Source organism: Lutra lutra, chromosome 5, assembly GCF_902655055.1.
Source record: "Lutra lutra chromosome 5, mLutLut1.2, whole genome shotgun sequence".
NCBI lineage: Eukaryota > Metazoa > Chordata > Mammalia > Carnivora > Mustelidae > Lutra > Lutra lutra.
In genome coordinates, this window is record NC_062282.1 from 17,731,960 (window position 1) to 17,759,176 (window position 27,217).

General features: G+C 36.3%; 1 protein-coding gene across 1 annotated transcript in view; it reads right to left on the minus strand.

Moving 5' to 3' along the window:
- CDH12 (cadherin 12) overlaps window positions 1–27,217 on the minus strand; it is a 1,009,850-nt gene that overhangs the window by 90,274 nt on the left and 892,359 nt on the right. The window contains exon 5 of the mRNA XM_047731370.1: window positions 8,057–8,176. Within this exon, the coding sequence (XP_047587326.1) occupies window positions 8,057–8,176 (120 nt within the window). The remainder of the gene's footprint in view (window positions 1–8,056; window positions 8,177–27,217) is intronic.

The window sequence follows — 27,217 nt, forward strand, 5'->3', positions numbered from 1 at the left end:
TACTGATTTCACTTCCTATTGCTTCTGTAACAAATTGCCACAGACTAAGTGGCCTAACAACAAGACAAACTTATTATCCTATGGTTAGGGAGGCCAGAAGTCCAACATGGATCTTGAGGGCCAAAATCCAGGTTGCAGCTAGATGCATTCATTCCTTTTTGAAGGGTTTTTATCTTCTAAAAGATGTCTGACTTCTCTGGCTCCTGGTTTTGTTTCTCCACTTCTAAGGTAGCAGCATAGTATCTTCGAATCTTTCTTGGACTCTGACTTGCCCACCTCCTTCTTACACTTTTTTTTTTTAAATTTTATTTTTTATAAACATATAATATATTTTTATCCCCAGGGGTAACAGGTCTGTGAATCGCCAGGTTTACACACTTCACAGCACTCACCATAGCACATACCCTCCCCAATGTCCATAACCCCACCCCCCCAACCCCCCTCCCCCCATCAACCCTCAGTTTGTTTTGTGAGATTGAGAGTCACTTATGGTTTGTCTCCCTCCCAATTCCATCTTGTTTCATTTACTCTTCTCCTACCCCCTTAACCCTCCATGTTGCATCTCCTCTCCCTCATATTAGGGAGATCATATGATAGTTGTCTTTCTCCGATTGACTTATTTCGCTAAGCATGATACCCTCTAGTTCCATCCACGTCGTCGCAAATGGCAAGATTTCATTTCTTTTGATGGCTGCATAGTATACACAATGGAATACTACGCAGCGAGCCAAACTATGGAAAGAACCTAGATGTCCATCCTTCTTACACTTTTAAGAAGACATGTAATTAAACTGGGCCCACATAGATAATACAGGAAAAATCTCCCACCTTGTGGGCAGGTAAGTAGCAACCCTAATTCCATCTGCTACTTTAATTCCCCTTCCTTATGTAATATAACATAATCACATGTCCCAGGGATCAGGGCATAGACATGTTTGGAAATCATTATCCTGCATACCACACATAACCCTCCCCAGCCCTACCTATGCTCTCTTTCTCTCTCTCTCTACTTATCATTTTCTTCTTAGCCCTTACTGCTATCAAAACACTAATATTTTGCTTCCTTATCGTGTTTGTTTGTGTTTTCCCAAATAAAGTGAATATTCCTGAAGGTGGGGATTTTGTCATTATTTGTTTTCCCTATAAGAAACTTAGTTCTAGAATAATGTGAAGCATATGGTAGACACACAGTAAATGTTAATAAAATACACAAATTAACATACAGCAATAAGCTTAGTTGACACATGGAAAGTTACCATATACCCTTCAAGAGAGATGATGATTGAATATATTACTAGCAATCTTGTCATTATTGATGGTTGATCATGAAAATATTCTTGATGTAATTTTGAATGAGATGGAGTTGTTAGTATAGACATATTTATATGATAGCCAGTATGTTATGAAAAAAATGATTAAATGCTATTTTTGCATCTGAAAATGATAACCTTTAGTAGATCACACACTCCAATGCTGGCCATGTCATGATTGACCTTTTAAATTATGAATCTGGAGGAAGCATTAGCAAATATATCATTATGCACAAGTCTTTTAGGAACTGCTAATAGATGGTAGAATAAAAAATAATAATTATAGGTAAAGATGGTAATCTTAATTTTATCACAATGTAAAGTTGCTTTTTTTTTTTTTTCAATTCCACAGCTAAATTGTATTTTAAAACACTTGTACAAGTCCTGGTTTTGCAGCAATTTATATGAAAAACTACTGAGTTTCTTTTCATTACAGTCTTAAATTAGTCTAAAATTTTAAAATGTGAAATGGGGTTTTTAAGAGCAAGTGCAATCTTTAGAAATATTAACAAAACTGTTGTGTCTATCACTACACAGATGAAGTGTATAATTTTAAAAAATGTTGTTGCCAATAATGTATTTTAAGGACAAGAAGAGTTATCAGGTTACCTTCAGTAGGAAGAAAATTTAGAGACCTTCTTCCCACCTATAATGCACCTTGACCTTGCTTTAGGACTCAGAAAACACTTCCTAGGACCTCTTTCCTTAGGAAGTTCTTCCCTCAATCTGTATCAGTGCTCAGCAGTCATACTACGTATCAGAGAATTTCATCCTACAAAATTCAACTATCATCTTCTGAGGATCTAGTGGCCTCCCTCCAGGTGATGGGGACCCACTTGAGGATCTACTTGACTCATCTTGGTATCCTACTTGCAAAACACCTGTGAGGCCATTGGTTCTACATTGACATTCATCCCATGAATAAATAGATCCAGCACCACCAGCTCCTTGCTCATCATCTTTTTAACACTTCCACCAATGGGAAACTCACAATCTCATGAGGCAAGCCTCTTATTTAGGGACAAGTACTGACATCCTCTTATATGTACCTGAAACCAAAAGTCTTTCTTCCTGTAACTCAGCCAGCTATGATAGCCCTTTTCCTCTCAAGTGGCACAGAATACAACCACTTCCTCTACTTCATAACAGTTCTACAACTTCCTCAAGTCTTGTATCACATGCCCCTGGAGTATTTTCCTTTTAAAGCCAAACATGCTCAGTTCTATCTGCGGATGTGTGCACTCCATGATTTCTAAAATAAGGCAAGCAAAGTTCATGCCGAGTTCTCAGGAAGTGAGAGGAGGCAGAATACAAGAGAACCACTCATGGGAGCACGTTTTTAGTCATGCAGTTTTACTACCCATAACTAAAATATTACAAAATAGGTAATAGGGGATGTAATAGCTTAATAATTATCTATTTCCTTGACTTATTTTTCCTGCCTTGTATTTATTAGCATCATTGCTCTCCTTGCTCTCACTAGGCCCATAATCAGACCTTGTCTAAATGCAGAAAGTATTAGAGGCATGACGACTTTGCGTACGTAACCCCTCTTAACCTGCCCTCGAATAAAGATGATACTCTTTCTTTCATCAGCACCTCAGCACTAAAGTGTCTGGAATCTCTCAGACTTTACTCTGAATTAATATCAAAAGCATTTCAAGTCATGAAATATTGTAAGTATTTATATAGTAGTATCAAAATTAGCTCAAAATATAGTCTAACCCATGTTTCAATTATACTCTGCAGCTTTAAAACACCAACACATTGTTAAAGACCTAAAAGAGTAAGTATCAGTCAGAATCAGAGAGGAAGTTTCACTTAAGACACAGGTCTGGAGATTATAATTCCTGAATAAAAGGTGATAGTCAGACTCAAAGAGTAAAAATTTTGAGGAAGTGTCTGTTCTCACAGCAACATTTTTCAGATTTCCCTAAACAGAACCTAAGACAGGATCACAGAGCATGAACTAGCTGAATGGTGAATAAAAGGGAAAAAATGCAGCTTGTGCATTCAACTCTAGCCTCATTTGTTTTCATATGGATTGTTTTCATCAATTGTTTTCATATGGATTCTATAAAGGCATATATAAATGCATAAAATAGAAAAAAACTTATAAATATATGTTGTTTTTTTATAATATACATAAATGAAAAGATATCGATGAAAAAGTTCTGGAGATGGATAGCAGTGGTAGTTGTAGAAAAATGTGATTTTTTTAAAAGATTTTATTCACTTATTTGACAGAGAGAGATAGATAGCACAAGCAGGGAAGCAGCAGGCAGAAGGAGAAACAGACTCCCGGCTGAGCAAGGAGCCCTACGTGGGACTCAATACCAGGACTCTGGGATCATGACATGAGTGTAAGTAAGGCAGATGCTTAACCAACTGAGCCACCCAGGTGTCCCATCAATATTAATGTGCTTAATGCCACTACACTGTTCGTTTAAAATGGTTAACATGGTAAATTTTATGTTAGGTATATTTTATGACAAAAAATCATTTAAAGTTTATAGGTTTAAAAAATGTTGAGGTAAAATAAATAATGATGCTCTCTCAATAAGGGGTCAGATTATTTGGAAAAATGGTACATATCATCACCACATGATACATACCTAGTTACCCATCTCAGACTAGTTTTTTAAATCATTTAATCATTTAATCATTTAAATCATTTAGGGAACAATTTAAATATTGTAAAAGAATTTTGAACATAAATTAAGACATGAGGTCAATCTTTTATAGTAATATTTGTTTTCCTAAATAATTCTATTATCAATGTTATAGAGATATTTAACATCCTGATTTCATGCACTAGATAAAATATTATAAAATATTGTAATGCCTATGTTTAATGATTTTTTAGGTTATAGATGTTTTTCTAATGCATAAAAACATTAAGTATAAAAATATACAGAATATAATATGCTAATATAACACTTTAATGTTTTATAAGTAATAAGTATAGTGAATATGAACTTTATTTAATGTCATAGATTTGGGGCACCTGGGTGGCTTAGTCGGTTAAATATCTGACTTTATTTTAAAACTTTATTTTTCAGCATTCCAATATTCATTGTTTATGCATCACACCCATGCCCCATACAATACATGCCCTCCTTAATACCCACCACAAGGCTCACCCAACCCCTCACCCACATTCCCTCTAAAACCCTCAATTTGTTTCTCAGAGTCCACAGTCTTTCGTGGTTTGTCTTCCCCTCTAATTTCCCCCAACTCGCTTCTCCTCTCTTTCTCCTACTGTCCTCCGTGTTATTCCTTATGCTCCACAAGTAAGTGAAACCCTATGATACTTGACTCTCTCTGCTTGATTCTTGATTTCAGCTTGGGTCATGATCTCAAGGTTGTGTGCTCACTGGGGAATCTGCTTGAGACTTTCTCTGCCTCCATCCATCGCCCCTCTCTCATGCATACTCTCTTCCAAATAAACAAATAGATCTTTAAAAAGTGTCATAGATTGATCACACTTGAGGTTTTTAAAAATATTTAATAATAACTTGAAGTAATTATATATGTGTGTGTATACACACACACACAAATGTATGTGAATTTTAATTCACAGTAAATAATTTCATAGTTAAGCTGGATAATTGCCAAATTAGCCAATTTTAAAGAGAAAAATTATTTTCAACCTTATTTCATAGAATGCTTCAATTTATATTCCTTATAAATAAGCCTCCTATATTCACTTGGGTAGAGATGCTAAGAATATTTGTCAAAAAGCGGTATCACTAAGGAAATGTCTTCTATTTTCTCATTCTAAATGGATAATGAATGGTTATATTTATCTCTTCATAAATATTTAGGCACAAGAAATTCTGATGAGATTCTTCTTTTAAAAATTATTTTAAAGTGTATTCTACACTCAAATGTGGAAAATTCTAGATAATATTAGTTTTTCATGCATTTTATTTCATAACAGCAAAAGGAATCATAAAAGGAAGCTATATGGCTGGAACAAATGGAGACTATTTCTGAGAAATTGCAATTATCCTTGATTTTTGATTTACTCTTATGTACCACAAGGTGATAAATTTGACAAAAAGTCTTCTTAATGGTCTCTGTGCATGAAGAACTAGTTATCATTCTATTAATGAAGTGCCTCCTCATCCACTCTTTTCCTGTCTAGTGGTCTGAGGCATTGTTAGTATCAAGACTTCTGTCTCCAGTGAAAATCAATGCCTCAAAAAATCTATTTCATTGTTATGCCAGAATTGTTTCACCTTTAGTTCTAAATAATATGCATTACATAAAATATAAATACATAGTTATTAAAGGCATACTATGAATATACACATTCTCCTGTAAGATAATACTTTCTAAAGGCATTAGAATTAATCTGAAGTTGATATTGAACAAGTAAAGCCAAAGGGACAGAAAGTGTTTTCACTCAAAAATTATTGTCTGCCTGGTATTAATTCGACTGTAACTAATTTATTCTTAATCTATGGTGTATGCTTAAATTCATTTTTGTATGATTTTCTCTCACCGTTCAGTTAGATACTGACTATATCTATAGTTATTTCATCAATATTAAAGCCTTCATCTTTCTTCTGTCACGTTATTCTGAGTTTATATAAACTCACCTGTTCTGTAGAATTAATCACTACAACCTGCTAAGTGTACTCTAATACCCAGCCTCCCCTCCACCAATCTCGGCACACCCTCCTTTTTCTTTTTCCCATCCCCTCTGACTCTCAGGAGTGCTTCTCAGAGGCTGAAGAGATGTAAGACACATATACTGCTTTTAATTCTGTTTCTAGTTAGATTATCCATTATGTGAAATTTGGAAAAGATGGGTAATTATAGAAGAAGAAGTAACCCATAATTTTGTCATCTGATAAAAAGGATTTATTTTAGTTTATATAATTTCCCTTCAATATTTGTTTATATATTCAGCCTGTTGTCTAATCCTTCTTCATTCTTCTGGAGTTTTGTACCATCATAAATGTCATTGAACAACTTCCCCCAATTCTTCCTTCAACAATTTTTCCCTACAAATATATATTATTTCCCACAGTTAAGCAGCAACCATAGAAGTTCCTTAACATCGATACTGCCAAATATCTTATCCTCATTGCCATATTTCTTAAAAATACTTCATATTGTAGGTGTAACTTCCCCATCACACACTCAGGCTTAACATTTGACATTCTGACTTTTGGTTTCTTACCCTCTTTCCAAACCAAAAGAGCTTGTATGTCCTAAACAAAGATTTCTAGAGTCCCTTCTTAAAGGACTGATGCTGTCCTTATTAAAAGCTACTTTTTTTTTTAGGTTTACAAAAGGGACCAACTTCCTGCCTTATTCCCATAACTTTTTGCTGATTTCTCTCCCTCTATGGGCTTAATGAGAAGAGTAGGAAATGAGAGAACAGCAGGTTCATTTGCAGAAAGTTTTTGCAGGTTCTCTATTCCTAATTAATTGACTTTCTGTTTCTAGGTGACATTAAAACATGGCTAATTATTAATTAACCCATATCTAATTGGTATTCCAGATTTTAGCAAATACTTATGGGGAAGTGTTAATTTTGAAATGTTAAGCCTATTTGAATACATAGTGTCTGAAATTAAGACTTTTCAAATTGATAATGCTCTTTAAAATTTATTTACCAATTTAAAGAGTAACATTAGTACATTAACAATTTATTTCATTATTGCAACCTAATGTAATAACTAGTATTGATTCAATCTGCAATATATGTGCCATGTAATAGTTTATAAAATAGCTATCATTGTGGAGTTCTGTTTTAACTGTGACATGGAATACCTATTTTGATGGTCAGCATGGTCAGATCTCTTTAAAAACTATCTAGCGTTAAAAAAAAACCAGATTCTCTAGACCAAGTGGACCGGCTCTAAGGGAAGAGAAAATTTTCTATGTGCATAATATCCTGCCCTTTCTATATTTTCCAAAGATTCTTATATATTTGGCTCTGAAAAGTGCCATTCAAATGTTCTGACTTAAAAATTAGACCAGCTTCAAAAGTATAGACCAGAAGAATTAGTGATGCAGGTGTTCTGAGGTTGTCAACCCTCTTCTCCCCTCTGCTGGAAGCTACGTCTCTATTAATGCAAATCCAAATCAATTATCCATAGCCCTTGATAAATACAGCAATAGGGGCACCTGGGTGACTCAGTGGGTTAAAGCCTCTGCTTTCAGCTCAGGTCATGATCCCAGGGTCCTGGGATCAGGCCATGCATTGGGCTCTCTGCTCAGCGGGGAGCCTGCTTCCTCCTCTCTCTGCCTGCTTCTCTGCCTGCTTGTGATCTCCGTCTGTCAAATAAATAAAATCTTAGAAAAAAAACCAAAAAGACAGCAATAGAGGCCCCATGATCTTACCACATGTCATTAAGGCCCCAAACTGCCTAAAATTGAACCCAAACAAGGAAATCTGAAATGTAAAGTTATTTTATCCAGAAGAATCAAAAAGAAAAAAATATGACCAGGCTTTTTGAAAATTTAAAGTAAATCATCCAGGTAATCTCTAACTTGGGGTTGGGACTTAACACATACATGTAGAATGGTGTACATTTATGTAGGGTTCCATCCAGAGGAAATGGTTCTGCAGTCATAAGGTAAGATCCTATCTTCCTTTGTGTAATGTACAGCACACTGAATCTTTACTGCATTTTTAGAATAGGTAACTTCCCATGCCAAGATTTAATTAACATTTAAATATTTGAAAGGGGTGGTGATAATGTTGTCTCTAATAAAAAATTTACCTGTCTTGGGATCAATAGAGAAATAAGGTTGTCCCTGAAGAATGCTATAAACGACTCTGGCACTGTTTCCATAGGTCGGGTCATCCGCGTCTGTGGCCTTGACCTGGAGCACATATGCACCTGGAAAATAAGACAGTGTGACTCTAGCATATTTATTTTTTAGAGCTCAAGGTCATGTTTTTTTTTTTAATCTGATGGACTCCATTTTTTTTTTAATTTGGCATTACTCAATGATTCTGTGTATATATGATGCCACTGAGAATGATGTAACTATTATAACCAAAATGTTGGGCAACGATATAGCTGTTAGTGCAAAGGATACATATTTTAAAAATCTATTTTAAAAGCTGTGTTCATTTCCAGTAGCTAGATGATTGAACTGAAAGTCATCATGATAGCTTTATTGATTTATACACCAAAAGAAACATGACACTGCTTACATTAGCTCATCTGCTTACTATAGATGCTTTAATTGCATGATTGGGTTATCAATAGAGAAGCTAAAAGGTTTGAAGTTTTACTGAACTTTAGAGGCTGTAAGTAACTTGCATTGTTATTTAAAAATCAACAACTACATTCTACCGTTAGGAAGACTTTAATTAGGACAGAATATCTGAGAAATTGGGGATCCAAAAATAATTGCAATTATAGCTACAAGAACACCTCTAGGTCTCAAGACTGAATTAACCTAAGGATTCAGTGACATAAGAAAACATTAAAGGCAATTCAAATTCTCTGTATCTTTTCTCATGTTTTCACTAAGAGAAGTTAAAAGGAGATTTTTCTTGTATTTTTGTCTTATATATTCATGGTCATAGTTAAGTCTTTCTCTAAGACCTTTTTGACTATATCTTCATATCCTGTTCAGCATTACTATACTGAATTGAGAACAAAGTAAAATCAAAATTATCAAGTTCAATATAAATAAAATCAATATGTTGCTAATGGTTAGAAGGAAATCTCTACTGAGCACAAAGGGAGGGATACGTACACCCAAAGTTAGAAAATGGACAGAATGCTCCTATTCTTAGAGGCACTCAAAGTGACTGCTTAATTTTGGGAACAAAGGATTTCTCCTTTCCAGTCAATTATTCATTCAGGCTTTACACTTCAGGTGGTACAAAACTGGAACGAACTCAATCTTAAAGGTTTACTTGTAAACTAAGAGAATGAAACATCTCTTCCCCCCTACCATTTTGTCTGTCAGGTTAGTAAAAAAAGAAATTTAAAAATGATAACTTTCAATAGACATTCAATATCAAATGGCATTGAGTAGACATTCAATACCAAATGTTTTAATCTTAAGAATGCTTTGGTGAATTCTAGCTATTTCAAGACATGAATGATAGGTTTTATTTCAACAGTCTTTCCCAGGAAAGGAAACTTCTAAAAGGAAAGTAGGCTCACATTTCTGAGATGTCAAGACTGATAAAATTCCTTATCATCCACTATCACCATCATGATCATCATTATCAATATTTGCAACATCATTAATAATTATTTGACAAATAGGCATTAAGGACCTATATTAGATACCCATTGGGAGGGAGACAAACCATAAGTGACTCTCAATCTCACAAAACAAACTGAGGGTTGACGGGGGGAGGGGGGTTCGGGGGGTGGGGTTATGGACATTGGGGAGGGTATGTGCTATGGTGAGTGCTGTGAAATATGTAAACCTGGCGATTCACAGACCTGTACCCCTGGGGATAAAAATATATTATATGTTTAAAAAAAAAAAGTATGTTCTCCTTTTTGCTATAGGAATGAAGTGTTGCAAGACTAACTTCTTTTCTTTCCTCCTTTCTGTCACACAGTGATTTTTCTGGTTTGACCTATATCATTACTATCACTGCATTGCACATGTGCTATATCAGCAAAGTCTACAAATATTAAATAATTACCCAATCCTAAGTATAAATGTTGTAGTTAAAAAGTTGTGAGTTGTTCTTCTTTAAGGATATATTTGAAGAAAAAGGTATTATGTCTGCTAAGAAATGTTTAGTGACAAATTCAATAAACTTTAACCTAACTCTCACCTATGCTTAATAAGAAAGACAAAAATGAATAAGATAGGCAATATTTCTTAATTCACTCTTTAAATTTTTGAGTTTAAATTTAAAAAATATTAACATAGGGGCGCCTGGGTGGCTCAGTGGGTTAGGCCGCTGCCTTTGGCTCAGGTCATGATCTCAGAGTCCTGGGATCGAGCCCCGCATCGGGCTCTCTGCTCAGCAGGGAGCCTGCTTCCCCCTCTCTCTCTGCCTGCCTCTCTGCCTGCTTGTGACCTCTCTGTCAAATAAATAAATGGAATCTTTAAAAAAAAAAATATTAACATACAACATTTAAAACTACTTTTGGAGGAAACTATTTTTCTGTATACTTGGTTAATGTTCATATTAATATTAAGAACAAAAATGTAAAAGGGAATGGGCACCTGGGTGGCTCAGTGGGTTAAGCCGCTGCCTTCGGCTCAGGTCATGATCTCAGGGTCCTGGGATCGAGCCCCACATCGGGCTCTCTGCTCAGCGGGGAGTCTGCTTCCCTCTCTCTCTCTCTGCCTGCCTCTCTGCCTACTTGTGATTTCTCTCTGTCAAATAAATAAAATAAAATCTTAAAAAAAAATGTAAAAGGGAAGATGCTGTATTATTCATCTGTATCCTTCTTGTTGAGCTATGGTTATAGCAGCATTATCTACAATAGCCAAATTATGAAAACAGCTGAAAATCCATCAACTGATGAATGGATAAAGAAGCTTTCTCTCTCTCTCACACACACACACACACATGCGTGCACGCACGCACGCACACATGGAATATTACTCAACCATAAAAATGAAATCTTGCCATTTGCAACGACATGGATGAGTTAACGAGTAGAATTCTAGGCAAAATAAGCCAGTCAGGGGAAGACAATCATCATATGATTTCACACAGGTGTGGAATTTAAGGAACAAATGAGCATAGGGGACAAAAGAGAGAGGTAAACCAAGAAACTGACTCTTAACTGTAGAGAACAAACTAATGATTACCAGAGGGGAAGTGGACAGGGTGGATGGGTGAAATAGGTGATGGGGATTAAGGAGGACACTTGTGATGAGTATCAGGTGCTGTATGGAAGTCTTGACTCACTATATTGTACACCTGAAACTAATAATACACTGTGAGTTAACTAATAGAACTTTAATAAAATCTTTAAAAAAATGAATGTCCACTCAGTTATAGTAGAAATTATCTTCAGTTTAGTGAAAAGGTTATTCATTAAGAACCATATCTAATTTGAGAGCTCTTAGAAGTGCCTCTATAGGTGTTTACAAGGAAACAATTAAACATCATTATATCAGCATGTTTTGCCAGATGCTCCCTGACATTTTATAAACTAATGCAAAGGACAGAGATTCCCTCTATTGGAAAGTCTCAGTTGATCATCTGGAGCATGTAAGTCTCAAAATACTACCTTCTGCAGGGCTTGGATAGCACAGCAGTTCCTGATCCTATTAAACACTCAGTACCCAAGAGGTAGGAGCAGGAGGTTACATCTGGTAACATGTTCAGTGTGCAACAAGGAAACAATATAATCACAAAAACTGGAGTAGTCTGCTTGTATCTAGCAGTCATCTTGAGATGTATTATCTTATCACCCAAATTCAGGGTGACAATGTAACCACTCCAAATGCTGAAGTGCAGAGAGAATGTAACTCAACGAGAAAGCATTCTTTTACATCTAGTTGGAGACAGCTGTACAATATGCAATGGAGAATACTGAACTACTTAAGTTTTCCATGTAACACTGTTCTGAATGGTAGTAAGTTAATTCATGTAGTTTTTAATAATACAGCTACTACTAAAAATGTTATTTTATAGTAATAGTTAAATTCTAAATCTAAGCAGTCACTCTCTATATATGTGTAAGATATAAGTTAATATCATATATATATGCATGCATTTATAGAATACCAAGGCACAGAAAAAGTGAACACTGAGAATTATAGAAATATCATCTAGAAAGAACAGTCTTTAAGAGAAGCCCATTTGATATAAACTGCAACTAAATCAGGGTTTCATTAAAATACCTAAATACTTGAGAGTTAATATGAGAACCAATTTAGATAGAATTTTTACTTGTACATATATATAAAAATATATTCAAAAAATTAGTTGTATTTTGTAAATTCACAGTTGTAATATGATAAGATTTCAGGGGTTTTGTTTTTGTTTTTGTTTTTTGTTTGTTTGTTTTTTAATATGAGGATGTCCTTTATTGTCAACAAGAATGGGCTCATATAAAATGGTAGAGAGGTTGGGGCTCCTGGGTGGCTCAGTGGGTTAAAGCCTCTGCCTTCGGCTCTGGTCATGATCCCAGGATCTGGGATGGAGCCTCATATCAGGCTCTGTGCTCAGCAGGGCGCCTGCTTCCCCTTCTCTCTCTGCCTGCCTCTCTGCCTACTTGTGATCTCTGTCTGTCAGATAAATAAATGAAATCTTTAAAAAAAAAAAATGGTAGAGAGGTTGGAATTGAACTGAGCCTTAACTCACCATTTCTACCCAAGTAGACATTAACTTGCTGATTGATTAATTTCTTTTTTCAATCAACAAATATTCAGTGGTACATACCATATACCAGGTACTCAACCATAAAAAGCAATGTGTTACATAACTGTTCTGGTAAATGCTCCCTCCAGCATGATCATTCTATATCCCTTGCATTTTTTAACATTTGAGGTGTTAAAAAAAAAAAAAAAACAACTTGGTAGAAATATGTTGAAAATACAAGTGGATTATGGAGCACCTGTGTGGCTCAGTTGGTTAAGTGTCTGACTCCTGATTTTGGGTCAGGTCATGATCTCAGCGTCCTGGGATCGAGCCCTGCTCTGTGCTCAGTGGAGAATCTGCTTAATATTTTCTCTCTCCCTCTGCTTATGCCCCTCCTCCTGCTCATGCTCTCCCTCACTCTCTGTATCTCTCTAAAATAAATAAATAAATCTTAAAAAAAAAGAAAATATACGTGAATTATATCTAATTTGTGGCTTCTATAAAGTCTTTTTTAAAAATTTCCTAGATGTATAAAAATACTCTACTCATTCAGTATGTTCTTTGCTTTTTATCACCCTGCAATTGTCTCAGGTGGTCGGGAGCCTCACTTTCCTAATTGCAAGCCTGAAAAAATCCCAAATTTTTCCTCTCCAGCTCCTTTCACACAGGAACCTCAGAGTCACTGTCCTATAACACAAGGTTGGTGACGTTGCTCCCCTTTCCTTTAAAAAATAAATTAATTTTTTTAAAGCTCTATTTTTTTAACCCCTTAGGTTTTAAAACCTAAGAGGTTCCCATTCCTCTTGAAAGAAGAATCACCTAAACTCATGGGCATGACAGGGATGGGTTTCAGAATCTCTGCAGATTAAGTTTCTGACAGTGCTGTGGGAGACCCCACACGGAGCCTGTGAGTACTTAGTTATGGCGGAGCTAAGGCTCTTTCCTGTCTCTGTATACTTGCCCACGGGGTCCTGCTACCCAGAACCCTTCAGCCTCCACTCCTTGAAGAAATCTTCTACACCCTTGATGTCCCAACTCTCCTGTCACCTCTGTGAATGCTTGTTTTTCTACTACCAGCAGAGATCCTTTGTTTATCCCTCTGTATTCCCAACAGTCTTAACACATTTTTATTTTTTGAAACTCAGTTCATTATGTGCTTCTTCTCATGGGCTACAAAAATCTTTTACATCATCAGCTGTTCCATATTCATTCTTTTCACAGCCAGTCTGTCATGACCTAAGTCCCAAATAAATATTTATCAGTTGGGTACAAACAGTACTATAGGTACGTACGAAAGACACACATACTATACACACCGTACTCTAAATGGATACCTTGCAGTTAGTTATGGCCTGTAAAGTACTTTTTGACATGACATTGTGAGTTTAACTTATCTTGAATTTCTAAAGCACATCACCGTTTTCACTTCAGAAAGCAGAACCAAAAGGAGTGGTATTGCATTAAAAAAAAAATCAAATAAGTAAGATTGCGCCACAATATGAAATGTACACCCAAAGGGAGTTAATATATATATTTTTTTTTGCTGAAAATTTTAACCCTTCACAAGACTGAAATATAAATAGGAAAAGAGAGACAAATCACATCAAGAGAGACATGTAGGGCACCAGGTGGCTCAGTGGGTTAAGCCACTGCCTTCGGCTCAGGTTATGATCTCAGGGTCCTGGGATCAAGTCCTGCATCAGACTCTCTGCTCAGCAGGGAGCCTGCTTCCTCCTCTCTCTCTGCCTGCCTCTCTGCCACTTGTGATCTCTATCAAATAAATAAATAAAATCTTTAAAAAAATAGAGAGATGTAACTTTCTTTCAGCTTTTGCCTTATGTATATGTTGCATTATAACCAAGAAATAATGCAATTCCACTTAGAAAGGTATATAATGAAATACACAGACATTTCTTTCCAAATAGGATTGGAAAATAAATGTACACTTTATTACATAAAAAAATACATCAACAGCAGAGAAATGTAAAGCTGAAGGGTTTTTAGAATGAAGTTAGAGATCATGGGTGTGTGTGTGTGTGTGTGTGTGTGTGTGTGTATGCACACACAGACATGACAATATCCTACAAAGGAATAGGATATTATTACACATCGAAACATGAGGTCTGCTAAAGCCATATTTAATTATAAAGTAAAATTAAGCATGAATGCACAGCAGGTGAGTTTAGTCTTTAAAGTAACTAGGTCTTTAATCAATTTTGCATTAGACCTCACTGCACTACTCATGAACACTTGGCTCTTAGCTTCCTTCTATGGATTCTCTTCTTATATTTGCCCTTTAAACTTGTAAATGGCTCCTCTATCCTCTTTATCTTCAACAAAGGCTACATATAAAAGTTTCACAGGGATTACGGAGAGCATCAATTCCTGGGCTTCCATCAGATAGTCTAACTTAAATGTTCTTGGGTGTGCCAGGTATCAGAAAGTTTTAAAATCTTTGTAGATGAGTCTGGTAAGCCAAGTCCTACACAGTTTCGCCAATTAAGAAAGACTGATTGGGGGCGCCTGGGTGGCTCAGTGGGTTAAGCCGCTGCCTTCAGCTCAGGTCATGATCTCAGAGTCCTGGGATCGAGCCCCGCATCGGGCTCTCTGCTCAGCAGGGAGCCTGCTTCCTCCTCTCTCTCTGCCTGCCTCTCTGCCTGCTTGTGATCTCTCTGTCAAATAAATAAATAAAATCTTTAAAAAAAAAAAACAAAACTTTCACAGGGATTACGGAGAGCATCAATTCCTGGGCTTCCATCAGATAGTCTAACTTAAATGTTCTTGGGTGTGCCAGGTATCAGAAAGTTTTAAAATCTTTGTAGATGAGTCTGGTAAGCCAAGTCCTACACAGTTTTGCCAATTAAGAAAGACTGATTGGGGGCGCCTGGGTGGCTCAGTGGGTTAAAGCCTCTGCCTTCAGCTCAGGTCATGATCCCAGGGTCCTGGGATCGAGCCCCGCATCGGGCTCTCTGCTCAGCAGGGAGCCTGCTTCCTCCTCTCTCTCTGCCTGCCTCTCTGCTTACTTGTAATCTCTCAAAAAAAAAAAAAAAAAAAAAAAAGAAAGACTGATTGCTCACCATTGTGGTTATTGTTTTTGCCTCTAGAGCCTTAAAGCCTACGCTTGAATCCTAGATTGACCTTCAGCCAACCATGTGACTTCAAACTAAATACTCAATCTCTCCATTTTAGTTTCTTCCTATGAAAAGAAAGTGAAAAAATAGTTAGCATCTTCTAGCAGTATTAAATGAGTTAATGCTAATTAAGAAATTATAATAAGTTTTCCACATAGTATGTGCTATTTAAGTGTGTGACCAAAACACGTGTACATACTTAACTTTCTCTTCTACTCCACATGTAGGGTGACAAGACCCAAATATGTAACACTAGCCCAATTCCTGTCCTCAAGTCCCCCATCCTAATATTCTTATACTGATCTGGACTTTATCTCCTATATTTGAGAAAAAATGTAATTTTGGAAAATGTTTTAAAGGACATTAAAATACAAACAAGTAGACTACAGCAATGTTGTCCCACTTTGTTAGAGACCCAAGAAAGAAGAGTTGGTATTTTTGTTAAATCTGCCTGAAATAACCAGAACTTTTAAAAATTAGTAAAGATATGTGTCATAAAAATCCCCCAGAGTTGGGGCGCCTGGGTGGCTCAGTGGGTTAAAGCCTCTGCCTTTGGCTCGGGTCATGATCTCAGGGTCCTGGGATCGAGCCCCGCATCGGGCTCTCTGCTCAGCAGGGAGCCTGCTTCCCCCCGCCCCCGCCGCCTGTCTCTGCCTACTTGTGATCTCTCTCTCTCTGTCAAATAAATAAATAAATAAATCTTAAAAAAAAAAAAAAAAAAGTCTCCAGAGTGGATTGTACACCCTCTTGAACTGTCCTTCTAGGATAAGCGCAGGCAATTTGGTTTTCTACTGCCCTCACCTCTGACTCTCCTCAGCCTGGCTACAGAGCAGCCCTTGGCACACCCAACGCTTTGACATCCACTTAGGATTTGGCATTCAGTCCAAGCACCTAAAAGCACTCTAAGATTATAAAACTTTCCTTCTAGATATATACTAAATATTTTAGACCATACATATTTACACCTTGTGATTTAAATGTACTTTGATGGATAAGGGAATCCATTTTTATGAGCACTTTCTCTCTCCATTGTGTGCCAAGAACTCTATACCACATACACCAGTAAAAATGCTAATGACTGCTCCCAGTGACACACTAAATTCCAATTACCAGTGATGATACACTGTTGCTTCCTTTGTGCCCAATGTAATTGGAAATTATTTTCATGGATGCTGTCAGGAAATTCCATAGAAAACATGATGAAATACATGAGTTTGGAATTCATTCATTCAGTGGCTTTCAGTTATAATTCTCTAAGCTTTGTATTTTTTCCATGCAGTATTGTTTCCTTAAGGATAAAAAAAAATTGCTTTTCATTAAATGCTGTTAGCCAAGATGTTAAGGACCATTAATGTAATTCATTATTTAAGACACATTCTACACTCTTAAAATTATTTGTTTTTATTTGATTGGATGATTCTGCCATATTAAATATAAAAAAAGATCTCTATCTCTTTACCCATTTACAGATCTTCCTCAACCTACCACGAGGTTACATGATGATAAACACATCCTAGGTTGAACATTATCATAAGTTCAAAATACATTTAATACCCCTGAGCTACTGACCTAAGGAACATCATAGTTTAGCCTAGCCTAACCCAAACACACTCAGAACACTTACATTAGACTACATTTGGGCAAAGTCATCTAACATAAAGTCTATCTAGAGATTATCTGTATTTATCTATCCATCCATCTACCCATCCATTATGTGTGTGTGTGTGTACATACATACATACACATGCATGTGTATGTATGTATATGTATATATATACATAGATATGTATATGTGTGTGTATATATATATATATATATATATATATATACTTATCTGTATCTATCTTCCTGTCCATTGACCTATTTAGCTTTAGCAAAAGAAAAAATACAAATTGTATATGTACGTGTATAGGGTGTGTGTGTGTCTGTGTGTGTGTGTGTGTAAACCAGTAGAGTTGGATCCTAGAACTAGCTCTGTAATTAAATAGATATATGATTGTTTTGCAAGTTATTTCAACTATGTAAGAAAAATAATGTAATTTGAGTGAATAGTATGGTAATCCACTCCCCCAATGATCCTACCTAATCTTAAAACTCTCTGCATAGATAGTCATATATCACTATGCCCCTCACACTTCCATTTATGTTAAAAGAAGCTTAACTCCCATGAAGGCAGTTGGCTCAAGTTTAGCTGACAAATACAAGCCCCCCCACCCCAGCTAATGTTGAATGTTTAAGAAGTGTAAAGGTAACCCATTTCTAGCCTATAAAACCAGAGATGTTTGTTAAGAACTTCTGGGAAATGCTCTCTTTCTCTTCTTCCCTGGAAGCTGGTATGCAAAAGTCTGAACTACCAAAGTCATTTCAACATGTTGGGGGAAACATGACTAGAGACAGTGAGACATAAGAGGTCACAAACTTGTGAATCCCAGGAAAGAGGATGAGGAGTCTTGATCAAATGTGGCTAAGGCTCAGCCTCCAAGCATTTTGATGATTTGAGGCCAGAAACCCCTTTTTGTGTGAGATTTTTATACTTGGAGCTGGATTGGGATTTTTTTTTTTTTAAGATTTTATTTATTTATTTGTCATAGAGAGAGAAGCGAGAGTGAGCACAGGCAGACAGAGTGGCAGGCAGAGGCAGAGGGAGAAGCAGGCTCCCCGCCAAGCAAGGAGCCCGATGTGGGACTCGATCCCAGGACGCTGGGATCATGACCTGAGCCGAAGGCAGCTGCTTAACCAACTGAGCCACCCAGGCGTCCCGGGATTTTTTTTTTTTATAACTTTCAAATTAACAAACTTTTGGCAAGCCACTTAAACACTCTAAGCCTGTTATTTCAAATTGAAAGTAGGAGCATAAATACTTGGGATCACTTGGAACTCATTTTGCCTTAACTCATGAGTAATTCATGTAAATTGCTTAGCATAATAACTGACACATAAGAAGCCCACATTAAAGTGGTCATTGTTAAAAAGTCTTCAACTTTATAATGAAGGGTAATATTTTATTGTTTCCCTCTAATTCTAATAATTGGTTGTGCAAATTGAAACAAAATCCAATATTAATGTTTTTCAGAATGTCTTTCCCATTACTGGAGATTATTCTTTTGGCTATAGGATTTTGAAAATATTACTGCTCTGTCCAAATCATTCAATGGTGTGTCATGCATCACTACTTGACATCTGGATTCCTTCAAGACAGTTCAAAGTCTGAAATCCATCTGTGTTTTCATTCTAAAATATATATTCTAAAATTTAACTCCTGAGCTTCTCGAACCTCCTCTTTGGGAAGTTTGTTATACCTACTATCCAACAAAAATCAGGACTCTGCTAATTAATTTGGGGGTAACAAGTCTGAACCTCTCATCTAAGAATTAAAAACACATATGTGGGTCATAAGGAATAGCACAGAGGGAGGGAAAACTGAAGGGGAAGAAATCAGCGATGGGGACAAACCATGAGAGACTCTGGACTCTGGGAAACGAAGTGAACGTTTCAGAGGATGGTGGATGGTGGATGGGGTAACCAGGTGATGGGTATTAAGGAGAGCACGTGTTGTGATGAGCACTGGGTGTTACATGCAACTAATGAGTTGCTGAACACTACATCAAAAACTACTGATGTACTTACTATATGCTAGCTAACTGAACATAATTAAGACATAAAAAGAAATGAATAGGGATGCCTGGGTGGCTCAGTAGGGTAAAGCCTCTGCCTTGGCTCAGGTCGTGATCATGGGGTCCTGGGATCCAGCCCTGCATTGGGCTCTCTGCTCAGCGGGGAGGCTGCTTCCTCCTCTCTCTCTGTCTGCCTCTCTGCCTACTTGTGATCTCTGTCTGTCAAATGAATAAATAAAATCTTTAAAAAATAAATAAAAATAAATGAATGAATAAATAAATAACATATATCTGAATTTCATAACAGTTTGTAAAATATAAATTAAGCTCTTTGTATATCACCTCCTTCTGGTTTCTTCCACTATTGCCTGTGCCCAAACCACATCACATGATTCAATCTACTTCGAGAAGTACCACAAACTTGCTCACTGTTAGACTTTCACAGGATACGAAATGTCCACAGCTCTTTCCCTTAACTGAAATCTTGCTTTCCCCTGAGCCTACTTCCTCGCTAATAGTGCATTTCAGACTCACAGATGCATTTCGTCAGCCATCCAACACAGCTTCTGATTTACTGGTCTTTCCCCCAAGAGTGCAAGGTGATTCTCATGCTCACCTGCTTTGTCTGGAGGCACCTAAGAGGTTGATACAAATCTCTCACATTGCCTCCAATGATGGCTTTCTATTGTGATCACCATTTCTTAATCTTCTCTACGGGTTCCTTTTCCTCTCCCTGGCCTTCAAAGGTTCATGCACTTCAGGTTTTCTCTCACTCTGCATGCCTAACTTGACACCTTGATTCCTTATTAGCCTCTAGGTGCCAGCAACTGGATCATCATGTATATTGACCAGTTTCTGACATAACAAAATTGCAAGTTAACTAAACGAAGATATGCCTAATTTCTTGGTTACAGTCTAAATTTTTTAATCACTTTTTATACCCCGGGCTGTCTCTTTCACTGACTAAGCATAGCTAAAATATCTTTGTCCTCTCCATTCTGCCACTTCTTTTGTTCAAAATTTTATTGTTTTCCACTTGAATTATAGCACTATAATATATATCAGTGTTTCCTGCTATAACAACCTGCCATCCACCTTGTGTATTTAAGCCACATTTGTTTTTTTCAAATTGTAAATTTGATTTTGTCCTCAGCACTATATCCCTCATGTTCTTTGGGAATCGGCCTCTACCTACATTGCCAGGTTCATCTCTTGCCACACTGTCCACTTTTCGTTGCTTCAATACAATGTTCCTTCCCTATGACATACCATTACTTCATATCCTGCTCTTTGCAGGTTTGCCATGGATGTCAGAAACATCCTTTGGCACCCAGGAGAACTGCAGCCCAAATTAAGCACTGGCCTCACTAGCTTCTCTTTCAGAAACTCATTCCCATATGTTCACAGACTGTCTAGTTTCACTTCTCTGCTGTTTCCATGAGGCAGCAAGCATGATCTACAGAGCAACGACTGTTTACAGTAAAATCTTTGCTTTTTGGAATCCCAGTACCTACTATGAAGCCTGGTACATAATGGACGTGTAAAATACATGCTTCTTGAATGAGAAAATTTTTAAAAAAATGATTTGGGCTTAGAAAATATTTTTGATTAGCTGATGTTAGAAGTTAACAATGAAACCTTTATAATATCCTTTAGTTGAGGCAAAAGCTTCAATGTCCCCTCCTGTCAACAGTTTTGACAGTGAGGCTGCTTTGTTGTCTGTTACAGAAATCAAAGGAACAGCTTCAAATCAAAAGTGCCTTGAGAACTCTTAAAACCAGTTCCAAAAGAATACAAGAAATCAATTACTAGCACTCTGGTCATCCTGACACATCAAATCCGGCTAGGTCTGCAGAAGAGTGTGTAATTCTACAGTTTCAAGGAAAGAATGAACTTTTGTAAAAGCAAGAATTATACTAAGGTCACATTTATGGAAAGTTATTATTGTAATAAATAGCAGTTCACACTGTCTGGAACCAAGTGAGTTGGTCATTGATTATTTCATAAACTCAAAAACATGACCACATGACATGGCACTATTGACAAGAATGCTCATGAATCCACATAAACAGTGATAGATGCTATGGATAGCTATGAAGTAACCATAATTATAGCCATTAATGTTTAAATAATCTTAGCTAATAGAGAAAGATATGTTATTAGTGTGTAGATTACTGTGGTTTTATTTAAAGGGTTTTTTTTTTTCCTTTGATGTTGCTGTGGTTGAATGTTACAATGATTTAAGCTGAGATTTGGTTTTGATAATTGTTACAAAAATAGAAGACTCAGAAACCTACTTGTTTTGCTAGATTCATTGTAACCCAGTTTGTCAGGGCAGGATGTGCTGTATCTAAACAAAACTCAAACTTTATTAGACTTCATATGTTTTTTTTTTTAATTTAAATTCAATTAGCTAAAATATAATGTATTACTAGTTTCAACAGTAGAGGTCAGTGATTCATCAGTCTTATATAACATTGAGTGTTCATTACATCACATGACCTCCTTAACGTCCATCACCCAGTTACCATATCCCTCCGCCCCTCTCATCTCCTGTAGCCCTCAGTTTGTTTCCTATGATTAAGAGTTTCTTATGGTTTGTCTCCCTCTCTGATTTTGTCCTGTTTTATTTTTTCCTCTCTTCCCCTATGATCCTCTGTTTTGTTTCTTAAATTCCACATATGAGTGAGATCATAGATAATTGTCTTATTTCACTTAGCATAATACCCTCTAGTTCTATCCCCATCATTGCAAATGGCAACATTTCATTTTTTTGATGGCCAAGTAATATTCCATTGCATATATGTACCAAGTCTTTACCCATTCATCTGTAGATGGACATCTGGGCTTTTTCCATCATTTAGCTATTTTAGACACTGCTGCTATAAACACTGGGGTGCAGGTGCCCCTTCAGATCACTACATTTGTATCTTTGGGTAAGATTTCATATGCTTTCTAATAGAAATTCCCCCAGTTGACACAGAAATGACAATGAATAAGCCAAATAATCCCACTTCATTTTCTTTATCTATAAAATAAGAGTTTTGGGACTAGATGTCTTTAGATTCCACTATACAAACCCATATTGTGATTTTGGACAGAGGAACCTAATTAAGTCGATCTCTGATCAAGTTAAACTTCAATGAATTTGTTAACATTGTTCATTTCACTTAGGTTTTCTGTGAAATTTTCATTCCATATGATTCTCTCTTGAATGAAACACAAGATTTAAATTTTAAGAAGTTATAGTTATCTTTCTCATGGTGATGTACAGTTCCTTTTACTTAAAAAAACTTTGAAAGTTGGACATGAATCTTAAAACTCATTGCAAAATAAAAATATGTACATCATCATTACTCTGTGGAAGAGCAATCAGTTTATTAACCACTTTGAACTTTTCACAGTAATGCATAAAAATAAAAACAGAAACTATTAAACCACATAAACTATGATTGTAATGCATAGTCTATGGGATACTGAACTTACCTGCACAATATATGTCTATAACTTGGAGGCATTCCTGCCACTTTAAGCAATGAAACTATAGATGCTATTTGAAAATACAAGTTTGATGACAAAAATAGAATTAACTATGCCATTATTTCCAAAAATGCAAGCTATCTCTCTTTGTTTTTAATTTTATTATTTATCATGAATCTTCTCCCATTACACTAAAATGATTCCTTTTCAATATTTTGGTGACTATATCATTATATGAAATTTTTCATATATAGTATTTTTTAAAGAGCTTTCAAGTTGTAAGCCAGCCATAAAATAGAGTGCAGATTAAAAGCTAAAAAGGGATTAAAAGTCTAAGAGACAGTGAGTTATAGTTAGATGGGGTTACCCATGAATTTATTTTATGATCCAGCTGAGGAGGCAGAAAAGAGACCAAGTGAAAAGTGGGAAGACAGCAGGAGACGACACTCCAGGAGCACAAGAGTATTTAGAATAATAAAGTCACAAATTCAATTCATATATGATTTAAAAGGTAGATTGGAAACTTGGCAAAGGGCTATTTGGGGGCATAAGTACAAATTATGGGTTAGTGGCATTAAAAAGGGAGCTATTAGAAGATACATTTCAGGAAAGGGTTTGATGTCCTTGCATGTGAAGATTCAGCAGCTGGTCAGAAGTCCGTCTCACAAACCAGTCATTAAAGCATGCTGGGGCTGAGATTCAGTTCTGAGTTTTCTTCTTCGTCCTATAGAGCACCAAACCTGAGGCCACATTCCCCTGTAGGTTCCATGTCTTTAAGGGTTTGGATAGCAGTTTTGTCCCTTCCCTAACTCCAAACCATGAGTAGTTGCGACTCAAGTTAAGTCATATTTTAAGTCATACTCACTGCTGCTATGGTTTCCTTTTATTACCTTGTCTATAAATTCTCATAGTTCCTTCCATTGGAATGAGGCTCCGAAGTATGGATTCCTTCCAGTTTGTGATGTTAGGGTACTAACGTAGGTCTTGTCTGCTGATGGGGATCATTTTCCCACCAGGATATTTTACACTTACTGCTTTTTTAAAGTTTTTGAGGGCCCCAGTGAACCTCATCTCAGGATATTCCATTTCGGGAGGAAGGCTTCAGTGTCTCAAGGTCTCCAACTCTTAGTTCTGAAGGGTGAGATTTTGTAGTAAGGTGCAGACTTAAGCCTTTCATAATTTCCAGGACACAGAAACACAGGAACTCCAGCTCACTTATCTAGTAACTGGCTCTAAAGATACACGTTTAATACCAGGGGACCTCTTCAGCTACCCTTTGGGAAGAAGAAAAGTTCCATAGATTTTCATTTACAGGGTATCAATTAAGTGACTGTGTTGTGACAGCTAACAGTATACTACACACTGAGAATATAAGAATAAAAAAGAAGCAACAACAAACCAAAATAAAACTGCCCTTAGGAGTGAATATTCAAATAATACCTATGTTTATTTTATGATTTCTTTAGTAGAAATCAGAAAATTATTCTATTCTGCAGCTCCCTCTTCTTTCCTAAAAAAGAAAAAAAGTGTTGTAATATGCCAATTAATATGTACAGATCTACTGCAATGTGTCAAATGTTGCAAAGAACATTTTATATGCATTATTTCACTTAATGCTTGGAACCATCCTACCTTCTATGATTAGCTACATTTTTTAAAATGCTGAATTAAATTTAGTAAACTGTGTAGCATTGAAAACTCGGGCAGCTGACAACAAAGCCTTAGCCTATAGCCACTACCTTGGTCCACCTCCAGGAAACTCAAGAACTCTTTATAAAGTAACTAACCTCTTCCATTTAGTCTGATAATACTTGGTGCAAAAAATTTATTTCTATTTTTTTTAATATGGAAATGAGCATATATATATATATATATATATATATATATATATAGCCTGTTTTAATGTCTGTACCTTTGTAAGATATTTTGAATCAGGTAATGTGATGTCTCCAGCTTTGCTCTTCTTTCTCAAGATTATCTGGCTATTCTGAGTATTTTGTGGTTCCACATGAATTTCAGGATTTCTTTTCCATTTCTATGAAAAACGCCATTGGGATTTTGATAGGGATGATATTGACTCTCAGATCACTTTGAGTAATAAGGATATATTAACAATATTAAGTCTTCCAATCCAGGAACACAAGATGTCTTTCCACTATTGTGAGTCTTCTTTAATTTCTTTCATCAATGTTTTATAGCTTTCAATGTATAAGTCTTTCATCTCTTTTTGGAAGTTTTTTACTAAATACTTTATTCTTTTTGATGTTATCACACATCGGATTGTTTTCTCTCTCTCTCTCTCTCTTTTGGATAGTCTGTTTTTATTGACAAAAATAAAACTGATTTTTGGATGTTGATTTTGTATCCTATAATTTTACTGTATATATTAATTCTAACAGTTTTTTGTGGCATCTTATTTAGAACTTAAGCAACGAATATTAATACCAACTAATCAATATTAATACCACTAAAATAACATTTAGGTTTTTTTAATTAGTGGTATGATGTAACTGATGAAACCAAGATCTTTTTTATGCCTGTATACTGCTCACATATATAGATTTCATTGAGAATCTGGCTAGCTAGCTAGCTAGCTATCCATCTTTGATTCAACAACAGTCTTAGCATCTTTAAGCTCTGTTTCCTTGTCAGCAAAATAGTAATAACAGTATGAATCTCCAGAAGACGTTATCATCATTTCAAAATGAAAATCTAAGGAATAGAGAGGATAAAACCCTTTTCAGGGCTCATATATCAAATAACAACACTGTGGCAAGTATGCAGATCTGATTGGCTTTGAAGCCCATATTCAGATCACAGATAGGACCTGCCATTTCTATGCACCATGCAGCCTAACTGCCCCACATAAATGTAACAGTATCATAGAACCTTCTAACACCTATACATAGAAGGATTTTAAGGCTTCCCCCCTATCAAATGCCTCCTACCCCTATCCACAGCAGTTGTCTTCTCTATAGCTCTGGCTCCTTTAAATAAAGCAATGGCAACTACAAATATTAACAGCTTACACAAAGGATGATAACTTTAGATTAGTGTTTTAAAGTTATTTGACCAAATAAGATGCATTTTACATTATAATTTAGAATGCACTTAAACAGATTCAGTAAAATATAAATTCTCTCCTGGCAGACATTCTGTTCATTTTGTTCACAGCAGTGTGTATTTTCTGTGCCTAAAACAGTGGCTAGCAATGTAGTGATCGATGAATATTTGCTGAAAATTTTATATATTATATACATATATATTAAGTTATAAAATAAAAAATCTATTACAGGATACCATTCCAAATGCTCTAAAACCAATTATTTGAAAGTGATGGATTAGCTATATTTTTAACAAGTACTGCATGATGATTCTCATATTGGATATATTTTGAGAAACATCAGAAAACTTCTACTCTTCAGTGAGGTAGGATGTTGCCAGGTTCCTTTCAGAGGCACACAATTTTGCTAAGAACACTCTATCCCTCTTTAATACCTTTTGTCAGGGGACTCAAGAGATGTTTTTCTAAAACCTAGATTTCCACACAGCCTCCTTTTTTTTTTTAAAGATTTTATTTGTTTATTTGAGAGAGAGAGGGAGGGAGAGCATGAGTAGGGGGGTGGGGACAGAGAGGGAGGGAGAAGGAGACTCCCTGCTGAGCAGGGAGCCCCACACTGGGCTTGATCCCAGGGTCCTAGGATCATGACATGAGCCAAAGGCAGACACTTAACTGACTGAGCCACCCAGGTGCCCCTCACACAGCCTTTTTTGAATGTTCCACAATTGTGTCTTCTAGTGCCATAGTGAGAGGATCAAAATTTCTCACAACTAATCAAGTTCTTTTCTCATTCCCTACCACTCACCAAAACAGCCTCTTTTATCTATATGACTAATCTCCATGGTTCTGGCATATTGTGATATGTGTGGACATGGAGATATATATATATATATATATATATATATATATATATATACACACACACACACATACATACATACATATATATATATAGTGTGTGTGTGTGTGTGTGAATGTTGGGGTAGGGTGATTATGGAGGGAATGAAAAGTGAAAGTAATACCATTCCTTCCAGATTATTAATTCCCAAATTTGGCAGATCATTACTATCACTTGAGTTCTTATTTATTTCTGTTTTAGATGCAGATTTTCCTACTCAACCACTGGAAATTCTCAGAATCCATTTTTTTAAAAATATCTCCCTACTACATTTTTAAAAAGACTAATTTATTTATTTTAGAGAGATTGAGAAGGAGAGAGAGTGAGAGAGAGGGAGCATGAGTTGGAGGGGTAGAGGGAGAGGCAGACTGAAACCAAGCAGACCCCATGCTGAGCGTGGCGCCCGACACGGGCTCAGTCTCACAACCCCGAGATCATGACCTGA